Genomic DNA, 11,675 nt, shown 5'->3' on the forward strand with positions numbered 1-11,675 from the left:
ACGTTTCCTGACAATTGATAATAGAGAAGGCTTAAGCCTCATTTGGCTAGAAATAAGAAAGAGGGAATGGGAAATAAAATTATAAAATATAATATAAATAGGGAGGGTGGGAAAGCAAGATGAAAACTTAAATTCAAAATTTTTAACACATTTGTTACAAGGATAATGCTAAAAAAAAATTAATAGAAGACATATTTGAAAAGAAAAAAAATAAATTTGAATTTTTATATCATTTTTGATCTCCATTGCACATGAAAATTGTTTTTTTACCATTAAATTGAATGGGAATAATATAGAGAAAATTGCCTTATTTTTTCCTTCGCGTATCTTTTTCTGCCAAAGGAAAAGTGACACTAAGGAAAACTGTCTATCTCCTTATTTCTTTTTTGGGTTTCATTCCCTCCTAGGAAATGATAAAAATTTATAATTCCTAAATGGTATGAATCCAAAATGGAAGTTTAATAGAGAAAATAAATTATCTTTGATCTAGTTTTATGATGAATATGATATAACAAAATAAATACATAAACTAAAAAGCGATAAGGAAGTTGATTGAATAGTCATCCTTATTCTGTAGCATCATCTAAATATTCCCGAGGAAGAAGAAGAAGCAGAAGCAATCGAAGAGTCTTCTGAGATATTTAGGGTGACAACGCCTCAACTTTCGTTAATGGGGAATGAGGGTTTATATCAAGATACTCTAATCCAATGAGCATCTCTCCCTTATTTAGAAATCTGATTTGTTATCAGCCCATATATGATAACAGATCAAACAAAAGGGTTCTACACATTGAACTCATATTTAATAACCTAAAATCCAATAACCTCAAGTTAGATCACTTAAATAGATTCGGTAGTATTTATATTCACAACTTACAAATAAGTCCACCTAAAAGGGATAATATCTAATAATCTCTCACTTGGACTACTTATGAGTTGTATATGAAATACAAGTAAACCTTTAGTTTATATCAATCTTTATGAATACATAATATCACTGTAAATAATGTGGTCCATTAACATCATTGATATAGGACTAAAGAGGTCATAGTTATTATATATGACTGTAATAAGCCCCAACAGTAATCACAATACTAATATCATTAATGACATGGACCAAGATGTGAATGTGTAATATGGAAATTATATGAAATATGATCAGTACATGTCAATTTCCAACTGATCTTGAATGACTCTGTCACGCCCCGGGGGAGTTCCTGTCCGAAGAAATTTCGGCAGCACCTCCCCTGTACGGCTGACAATCTGAATCATTTCTACATGCACAATATACATCAGCCACAGGCGGCTGGAATATACACACAACCACACAGTTATATGATACAGCCTACTCGGTTGATACAATAAAATCACAACCACGCAATTATATGTAAAGCAGCCCACTCGGCTGTACCAAAAACCAAAACACAACGGAAAATGACAGAAACCAAATACAAACCAAACACAAAACTGCTAGCCGGCTAGGCTTACACAACCAACAATAATACAAAATACCACATAACAACTTCAAAACTCCAGAAACAAAACCGGAGCACAAACTAAACACACTGACACATAAAAACAAACAAAACATAAATGAAACCGATAGATCTTCTGAGGTGACGTGGGGACCAGTAGACAAGATACTCCAAGCGACATCATAAACAACCTGGTACCTGAAAAAGATAGTGTCCACGGGGGTGAGTTCAACAACTCAGCGAATACCAATAGACATGCCTAGTCAGATATATCTAACAGCAATAAACATGGAATACAACTTCCTAATCATATATAGGAAATATGCAAAACTGAAAGGTAACTGAGGAAGCTGTACTCACCAGGAACTCCTATCCAGAACAAAAGGATCGTCAAACCAGATACACAATATGCCTCCTGTATGCATGTCAAACAAATGCATCCACCAAAATGTAGCATATAAGTGCATCAAACACAAACAAATAAATGTAATAAATGCATATGGTGTCAATGACATGGTCACCCCTGATGCCAGTCAGTCATCTCACACACAATGGTGAGACTGAGTGGGTAGGGTTGTGACAACCGTGCACTTTGACATCACTACCCCTGATGAGTGATCGAGTGGACGGGATGCTGTCGGAGTACACACATACTCCTACCCCAAATCATAAATGGGGGAGCGCAATGCTCTCATCTCCCGGTACACCATGACGGGGAGGGATCCCTGACGTGCTACCACGCTGCGTCACACTACCCATGAGCGGACCAACGGAGCACCGAACAGAGCAGAATTGACGTGCTACCACGCTGCGTCACGCTACCCATAAGCGGACCAACGGAGCACCGAACAGTGATGAAACTGGTGATATGCTCTACAATAATGGAGCAGCCTATCACGCAGCATGCAATCATGCGAATGGTGCATGAAACTAAGCATGACAATATCCTGAACCAATATATATATATATATATATATATATATATATATATATATATATATATAAATGTGTACCCTAGTACAAGTAAGTCAAATTCACAGATCTAGGGTATACAGGTCCTCTATGGTATAATAACCTAGGTCCTGAACATATCCACCTCCATAAAATATGTACCAAAAATATACATGGATCAAAGCAGAAGGTCTAGGTACACAGATCAGGTATGATATAAAAATATAGATGCACATGCTAGATAATAAAAATCCAGAATCTAGTCCTAAACTCAGTAAAGCATGGTATGTCACTTACTCTAGGAACTGAGGTACTCATGACATTAATAATCACGAAACGTAAACATGGATAGATAACAAACGCCCAACAGAACATGCTACGGGTAACAAACAGTGACATACCAAAGGCAAACATGATCATTTCTTGTAGCTATAAAATACTATGCATATCCAATTGACAATATCATAAAAGATAAGTCAAGAGGTACCCGCCTCCAAATAACAAGATCCAAATCGGTCCAAATCTGACGTCGAGATGCTCGTCTCGTGTCAAAGTCCTGTGATATCAATGTGTATATTTTTATTTAGCTACAATCCAAAGAAATGGCTAAATAAAATCCTTAAGGCTAAATTAAGGTAAATCCTAATCAACCTAACCATCCAGTATAATTCACCTACAACAAAATAATCATACCTAACCAATATCAAGTTCAAACTATAATTTATCATATATCAAAACGTACCTAAATCACTCCATAATAAATTATATATATATATATATATGTAACAATTTATACCTAAAACAACATGTATCAAGAACGTGCCAACTTAACCACACTCCAAACCCTTACCTTAGGGTTGCTGGACCAAAGATTCTGCTGGAGACAGAGGTTGCTGCTCAAGCAGGAAACTCCACCGACTGTCCAAGCAAGAATCAAGAACTGAGATCAACCACAGGAATCAAACCACAACCCTAATTCCACACCTCATATCTTACCTCCAAAATCAACAAGACTCGGCTGGACCTGGTGGCCGGCGACAGTGTGGTACAGAGACAGCGGCACCAGGAAACTAGGGCAGAGGAGAAGAGAGGAAAGGGAGGCTCGGCAGAACCCAGGGCGGCAACTCACACAAGTGCGAGGCTCGGCTAGGGCAGAAGAAAGGGTCGACTCTCAGCGGTGTGCGGAGGTGGAGAGGCTAGGGCAAAGAGGGACGGCGGTCGGCGCTAGGGCTCGGGTGCCGGCAGCACGATCAAATCTAGGGCACGACTGGGAATGCTCGGCTGGGTTCGTTTTGTGGCGTCGGCGAGGTGGCAGAGCAAGGTAGCGCCGTCGAGTGGTGGAGACGGCTATGGCACGGGTAATTTGCGCAGAGAGGAGTGGAGACTGGAAGAAGGGAAGAACTGTCGCTTGTGGTTTGTGCCGGCAGAGGAAGAGAAGAAGAAGAAGGGAGAGATGAATTGGGAGAAGGAACTGCCGCGTGAGAGGAGAAGAAGGAAGGCTCGTGAGTTGATTAGGGCATTCGGGGGAAAAAGAAACGGGGAAAAATAATAAAAGAAAAGAAAATAAAAAGGAAAAGAAATACAACTTTTCCTCGCTTAAATAGGTAGCCTAAACAGGCTTTCCCGGACCCTGTTTTATCCCCGTAACCTGAGTCATACGAGCTCCGAAAAATTCCCAGAAAATTTCTAAAAATTCCGGAAAATTCCCTTATCATTTTTCATCATTTTTCTGGTATTTTACAGACTCAAAAGGGTCTGATCATATTTGCAAATACTTTATATTAAACTACAACAATAAATCATGATCTAAACCTTATAATTCTAAAATAGAATCTATATCATATTTATAAATCACCAAATGTTAACTAGCAATAGTAAATCATGATATTTTATTTCAGAGTGTCAAATAAACAAACAAAATTTTAATTAATATTTTAAACTTTAAATACATATAATAATCAAAACAAAATATAGAGTAATGAAGAAAATACATACTCTCACTAGATGAATTCTTCTTCTATAAGAAGGACTCTTATATTCACAATATGCACATGAAACACCTTAAACACCAAGCTCTTGGTAAGTGGATCTGCCAACATGGAATATGTGATGTTGTATTCTATCATGGCCTAACGACTCTGAAATCTTTCTTTAACTGCTAGAAACTTGATGTCGATATGCTTAGACTTCGACAAACTGTAATTGTTCTTAGCATACAGCTCCGCGACTTTATTATCACAGTTGATCCTTAATGGTCTGTCAATATCATCAATGATCTGCAGCATTGTAATGAAGTTCCATAGCCAAATCCTGTGATTGGATGCTTCATAGCATGCTATCATCTATGCTTCCAAAGTAGAAATGGCTATGAGCGTCTGCTTGATGCTCTTATAAGATATAGCCCCTCCAACGAGCATGAAAATATAGCCTAAAGTAGACCTCTGCTATCTAAGCATCTAGCAAAATTGAAGTCTGAATATCCAATTACCTCCAGGTGATTTAACCTCTGATACGTGAGTATGTGTCCTTTAGTACTTTGCAAATATCGCATCACTCTCTTTATTACTTTCCAATGCGACGATCTTAGGTTCCTTACATATCTGCCTAATATCCCCACTATGAATGTTATATCTAGTCGTGTACAAACTTGTGCATACATAAGACTTCCCACAACTAACACATAAGGGAATTGTTTCATCTCCTTTATTTCAAGTTCAAATAGTGGACACTGCTACAAACTAAATCTGTCACCTCTAGACACAGGTGTCTCACCGGGTGCATAGTTTTGCATGTCATGCTTTATAAGTACCATTTCAATATAGGTCTTCTATGAAAGTCCAAGAATATATCTTGAATCCTTATGACAGATCTGTATGCCTAAAATAAAGGATGCTTTACCAAGATCTTTCATTTCAAAAATAATGGATAGAAATGACTTGATTTTATGCAGTAGACCCTTATTATTACTCATAAGCAATAGGTCATCCACATATAAGACAAGTATGATAAACTTACTCCCACTGAACTTAATATATATGTATTGATCAATAAGATTTTCTCTAAATCTAAATGAGATAACCACTTGATCAAATTTATGGTACCACTAATGGAACGCTTATTCAAATCATAAATAGATTTATTTAATCTACATAATAGGTGCTTTGAATCCTCAGACTCAAAGTTCTCTGGGTGCACATATATAGACTTTTTAATGTCTCCATTGAGGAATATTGTCTTTACGTCCATTTGATATAAATTTAAATCATAATGAACTACAAGTGTCATGATTACCCTAAGGGAGTTTTTTTTCGATATAGGTGAGAAATTATCCTTGCAATCAATGTCTTCCTTTTGAGTGAATCACTTAGCAACAAGATGAGTCTTATACTTTTTGATATTACCATTTGAATCTCACTTGGTTTTAAATATCCATTTACAACCAATGAGTTTTGAACCTTTAGGTAATTTGATAAGTTCCCAAATGACATTGTCTGCAATAGACTTTAACTTTTGTTATATGGCGTTAATCCACCTTTCAAGGTTAGAACATCGTTTGACCTCTTAGAAAGATGCAAGATCACTTTCCAACCATATATCAAAATCATACTCTTGGAGATAAACATAATCACGAAAAGTCAAGATTTTCATTCCCTTACGGATTACCTTAAAGACATTTGTACTTGAGGTGGTTGAGGTATGTGCTCCTCAATATGAGACAATACCTTAATTTAAGTTGTATACTCCTTCAATTGTATTGAAGATGACATAGGAATATCTTGACTTACTACTCCCATTGGATGTGCAATATCCATAATGTGTGGTATGATGATCATATTGCTACTAATTGCACTTATAGTGATTATAGGAGGATCGCTAATGCTTTGCTCAAAAGATACTTCCCTGACCTTATTACTCCCATTATCCTCAATGAATTTGGCATTTTCCATTTCAAAGAATGATCTATTAGAAGGATTATAAAATTTATACCCCCTTGACTTCTCAAAGTAATCCATAAAATTACAGCGAACAATCATTGAGTTCGGTTTATTTTCATTAGACTTATAAGGTTTAGCCTCAGCTGGACAACCCCAGATGTGTAAATGACTAATGCTATGCTTCCTAGCCATTCACATCTCGAATGCCTTTTAGTTATTGTCTTACTAAGTATTTTATTAAGTAGGTAAACTGCAGTCTTGAGTACTTCACCTCATAAAGATTCAAGTAAAGAAGTAAAAGTCATCATAATTCTTACCATATTTTTTAGGGTATGATTGTGTTGTTAAGCTACATCATTCTAATTGAGAGTATAAGACATGGTATATTGAGGCATAATCCCACACTAAGCAACATAATTTGAAAAAGGTCATGGACGTTGTTCATCTGATGCATCATACCGATCGTAATATTCACATCCACGGTCGGATCTGATGGCCTTAATTTTCTTACCTAGTTGATTTTCAACTTCGTCTTTGAAAATTTTGAACATATCCAAAGATTGCGACTTCTCATGAATAAGGTACAGATAGCTGAATCGAGAATTATCATCTATGAAGCTAATAAAGTATGTTTGACTATTTTAAGATGCTTTAGGGAATGATCCACAAATGTACATATGTATTAGCTCCAAAACGTCACTACATCAATTAGCCCCCTTTTTCCTTTTGTTAGTAATATTCCCCTTGACACACTTTATGCAAACATCGAAGCTTGACATGTCAAGGAAATAAAAAATTTCATGTGTCTTAAATGTCTTTGCCACAATATAGATGAATTCTCGTCAGTCAATTTACATTTGGTACCTATATTATGCATAATCACGTTGTTAACTATAGGAGTTAAGGTGTTTAATTTATAAAGCTTATCAACTAAGAAATCATTGTCAATCAACATTGAATTTAAGAAAATAGTAAAAAAATTATTTCCAAATGAATAAGAATAACTTGATTTGTTCAAACAAGAAATTGAAATTAAATTCAATCGAAAAGATTGTACAATGAATGTATTTTCTAAATCCAAATGAATATTAGTTTCTAAACAAAGCCTAAAAATATCAATCGATTGACTTACTTTAGCATTCTTTCTATTCTCCGTATAGATGCATCTTTCACCATCAAGCAGAACTCGACTCCTGAAACAACTCTGTATAGTGATACTTATGTGAGTAGTAGAACAGTATCTATCCACCAAGTGTCAGTAGATATAATCACTAAATTGACTTCTAAACTAACAAAGTTGAGAAGTTTATCTTTCTTTACATACCAATTGACATACTTAGGAAGTTTTTCTTCATATAACATTTTTATTTTTTGCAAAAGAAATAAGTAGACTCCTTATCTTGTTTCTTTGCTCCTTATGGCCAAAACCTCCTAAATTTGCAATTTGCTTTCTCTTTTCTTTATTGATCCTCTTTCTCTTTTTACTTGACCACTGAGAACCAGATGCTAAATGATCACCTAATCGATTATCTCAATCGATTTGAAAGCCTACTATATGTGACTTCAAGGTCATCAATCGATTGATGATGAATACTAATCGATTGGTGTAAACCAATCAATCCCGCAAACTGATCACTCTCCCTTCTGTGTTCAACATATAACTCATCAATCGATTGAGATTTAATGGCAACCGATTGGTTGGTTGTCACTAATCGATTACCTTAATCTATCCAAAAATCTTTTGTGATCGATTTCTGTATTGGCAATCGATTAGTGGAAATTACCAATCTATTGGTCACTTCAATCGATCAGGCTAATCAATTAAGTTGATCCTATCGTGATTTTAAGGTTATAATCGATTGAATCAAATTCCTAATTGATTGATAGCATTAATCGATTAGGCTGATCGATTCCAATCGATTTGTCATGATTTAAGGGAATCAATTGGTGACTTGAATCGATTTGGCCAATCGATTAAAAATCGAATCTGTGTGGCCCTTCAATTAGCAACCGATGGTTGTTTGACACCAATCAATTGCTAGAAGCATTCGAATGTGAATTCAACTGTATCAATCGATTGTCATGCATAGCAATCGATTGGATTCAATTGATCGATTAGGCCAATCGCTTCCTTTCAATTCTGTTCATTATTTTAGGTTTAGTAATCGATTACCCTACCAAGGCTCGCAATTTAACCTAAAATTAGGTCAAACATAATGGTTTTGGACAAAGAAAGTGGTATAGCTCGGTCTTCCCAACTCGGCTTCCTAATTCAGCCTTCACAACTCAGTCTTTCCAATTGGGCATCCTTAAGATCCCATGCCCATAAACAAGAAAACTCTCAAATTTTAATAATATAATTTTCATTTATTCGAAACCAACAACAAAGTACTCTTTTATTTTAAAAAAAACATTTAGTATAATTAGGTGCAGCACTGATAAATCAAAACAAATCTAGTCAAAGACAAAATGAATCAGCTTCTCCAGGGGAAAAAGTTCCATACAGTATGGTAGCTATGGATAAAAAAATCAGGTGAGTCTGGAAGTAAATCCTGAAGCTACATGCACATAGCCTTTACAGTTTTTGTCAGAGCGTGACATTCCATCACTCGTGTAGGGCATATTTAAGCAATGAGAGCAATAGTATATATCTAATTATATTGTTGTATTTAAGCACGAGCAACGAACAATAAGCGATGAGCTTTTGTTAAGACTGTGTTAGTGTAAGGAGCAAGCATCTAATCATGAAAATGCAGAAGTCTGAACATTGAATGAAAAAATAGCCTGACACCAGAAATCTTATATATAAGAAAGGCTCACTAGCAACCAGCAGAATTGTTACCCTAGAGGAATTCGAACGCTGTAGCTAGCGTACAATCCAAACTCAGAATTGAAGGGTGATTCTACTAAACTAGGCATCTCCAAACTCAGAAAACAAACAAACAAACAAATAAACAAACAAAATGGCAGTTAACCAATTTGGTGAAGCACTCACTCACTCATTGTCATTGCCACTAGCATTAAGTGGGGGAAGCGATGCAACTTGGTGCGCCTGCGACAGAGTCGGGTGGTGGTCGTAGTCGTCGAGCAAACTACTGATTGATCGAGCCCTCACCGTGCCGGTTTTCTTCCTCCTGTTGCATGTCATCTCCGCTTGTTCCTGCTCCATTTTTGCAGCCCTTGTACGGCCTCCAGCAATGCTATTGTCCGGCTTTATTTCCCCTGCAGTGCTACTGTTGCTGCTTGCATCGGAACCGGTGCTCCTCCACCTGTGTTTACTGGAGCCCACTTGGCCTCGGGAGGAGATGCTCATGTTCCGGAGCCTCCCTTTGCCGAGATGGTGCTCGCAGAGGGAGTAGCCGACGAGAGTCTGCTGACCGCATCGCCACCCCCTTCCGTTCACGCGGCTGCACCGAGAACCCTCCATGACCACCGCCGGTCTCCTCCGCGGCCGCTTCGAGTCCGTGTCGTTCTCCTCCCCTGCAGCACTGGTGCAACAACTGCTCGACTTCGTTTTCTCCTTGGCCTTCCGCTGATCTTCCTCCTCCTCCTCCTCTACCTTGCCTTCTCTTTCCTCCCTATTTCCATTATTGGCCATGGCTGAGCTTCCGCTTATAATATTCTTGCTGCAATCGGCCTGCCATCTCCCTCTTTGGTTCCCATCCTCTTCTTCTTTCTTCAGCCGCCATTGCGCTTTACCGCCACTGCTGCTGTCCCAGTAGCGATGGACGGGCGCATCTGAGCAGGGATTTGGACAAGAAAAAGAGGCTTCATCAGGATGAGTAGGACATTTTGGTGGATCCCGAACCCCAATCACAACTTGGTGCAACTTTCCCCCTTGTGCAGCTATGCTATCTTTGGCTCCAAGATGCTCATTTTGCGATGAATATGATGGATCTGGAGAAGGATGCAGGGAGGAAGAGGCTCGCCGACGGATCCGCATGGTGGAACAGGAAAACAAGAGGCGCAGAGAATGAGAGAGAGAGATAGACAGAGAGAGTGTTAGAGAGGTGGGTGGGAATGAGATGGGGACCGGTGCAGAGCAGATTTAATTATTGATGAACTGGAACTCAAAGCATTGTTGTTTTTTTTTTTAATATGGTTGAGACAATATCAAGAATATAACATTTCTGTTACAACTTTAAAGAATTAGGAAAAAGTAGACAATTGTTTGATATAATTTTCAGTTTTGTAGACCACTTCTATATTAAACCTTCCGAGGGGTCATTCACGCTCGGGGTACAGTGCTACAAAAAGAAGTAGAATGAGTTTCCCTGCGACGAGAATTTTAATATTCCGCTTGATATGTCATACATTCATAGTGTTAGAATGGCTCTGATGTTGGATCGTTCGTCATTATCCATTTGAATTTGTTTTGGATTTATTTTGATGGTGATGAGACAATTTTATGATGCCGGATCACTTTCAAAATGAATCATGCTTTAATTACTCAAAAGAAAATATCTCAATTCTTAAAAACAAGCATAAAAAAGAAGAGAAAAAAAAAATCTCAAATGGCGTTTTCCTAAAGGACTGGTTAATCATGTAATTCCTTACAAGTTCTAACTCTTCGTCCTCCCAATGGCAACTCCGCTTGCAAACAATAACTCTCACGCTCTCACCCGGATACTTTTTGACCCTCCACCCTCAGTATCCTTTTGATGTCTCCCTCACCCTCAATAAGACGGGATAAGCACGACTAGACTCGATTATGATTCAGAATCGAGTGAACCCTTAATCTTAAACGTCCAATACAATTATGATTCATAGTTTGTAATAGCTGATTTATGGTTCAGTCCACAGTTTATCATAGTTCAAACTTATTATATTTTAAAAATATATTTATAAATTTATTAAAAACTATATAAAAAAAGGTTTGTACTTATTTAACTTGTCTATGCATATCCTTAGGATATAGAAAAATCAAAGTTCACATAGTTCACTTACCTTTCTACCCTTTTACCTTATGAAGTAGTGTTATTACTTCTATTTTCCGTTCTTATAATATTTGTTCCTTTAGTATCAAAAGTCTTCTACTTTGTTAATTGAAAGTTGTATTGCTTAGATCCTTTTTCGGCTCTTGTCCAATCATCAAGTAATGATTGGACTTCCAAAGAGTCAAGAGACAAAGTAGATCCTTGCTCATCCAATATATTACCTCCGGTACTAAACATTTGTTCTATAATAACAATTAACACTAGACAAGCTAAATTTTTTTTTACTATGATGGAGAGGATGACAAAACTTTGAGCCTTCTATGACCACCATCGTAGAATATTGAAATCTGACTCGCTATCTACTTCATTAAAATCAA

General features: G+C 37.2%; 1 protein-coding gene across 1 annotated transcript; it reads right to left on the reverse strand.

The window, feature by feature from the left end:
- Positions 1-9,281: 9,281 nt before the first annotated feature.
- LOC122049455 lies at positions 9,282-10,323 on the reverse strand. Its single transcript, XM_042610839.1, has one exon. The coding sequence runs from the start codon at positions 10,302-10,304 to the stop codon at positions 9,357-9,359; it is 948 nt and encodes a 315-aa protein (XP_042466773.1). The 5' UTR covers positions 10,305-10,323; the 3' UTR covers positions 9,282-9,356.
- Between the last annotated feature and the right edge of the window lie 1,352 nt (positions 10,324-11,675).

This window comes from Zingiber officinale, chromosome 2B, assembly GCF_018446385.1.
Source record: "Zingiber officinale cultivar Zhangliang chromosome 2B, Zo_v1.1, whole genome shotgun sequence".
NCBI lineage: Eukaryota > Viridiplantae > Streptophyta > Magnoliopsida > Zingiberales > Zingiberaceae > Zingiber > Zingiber officinale.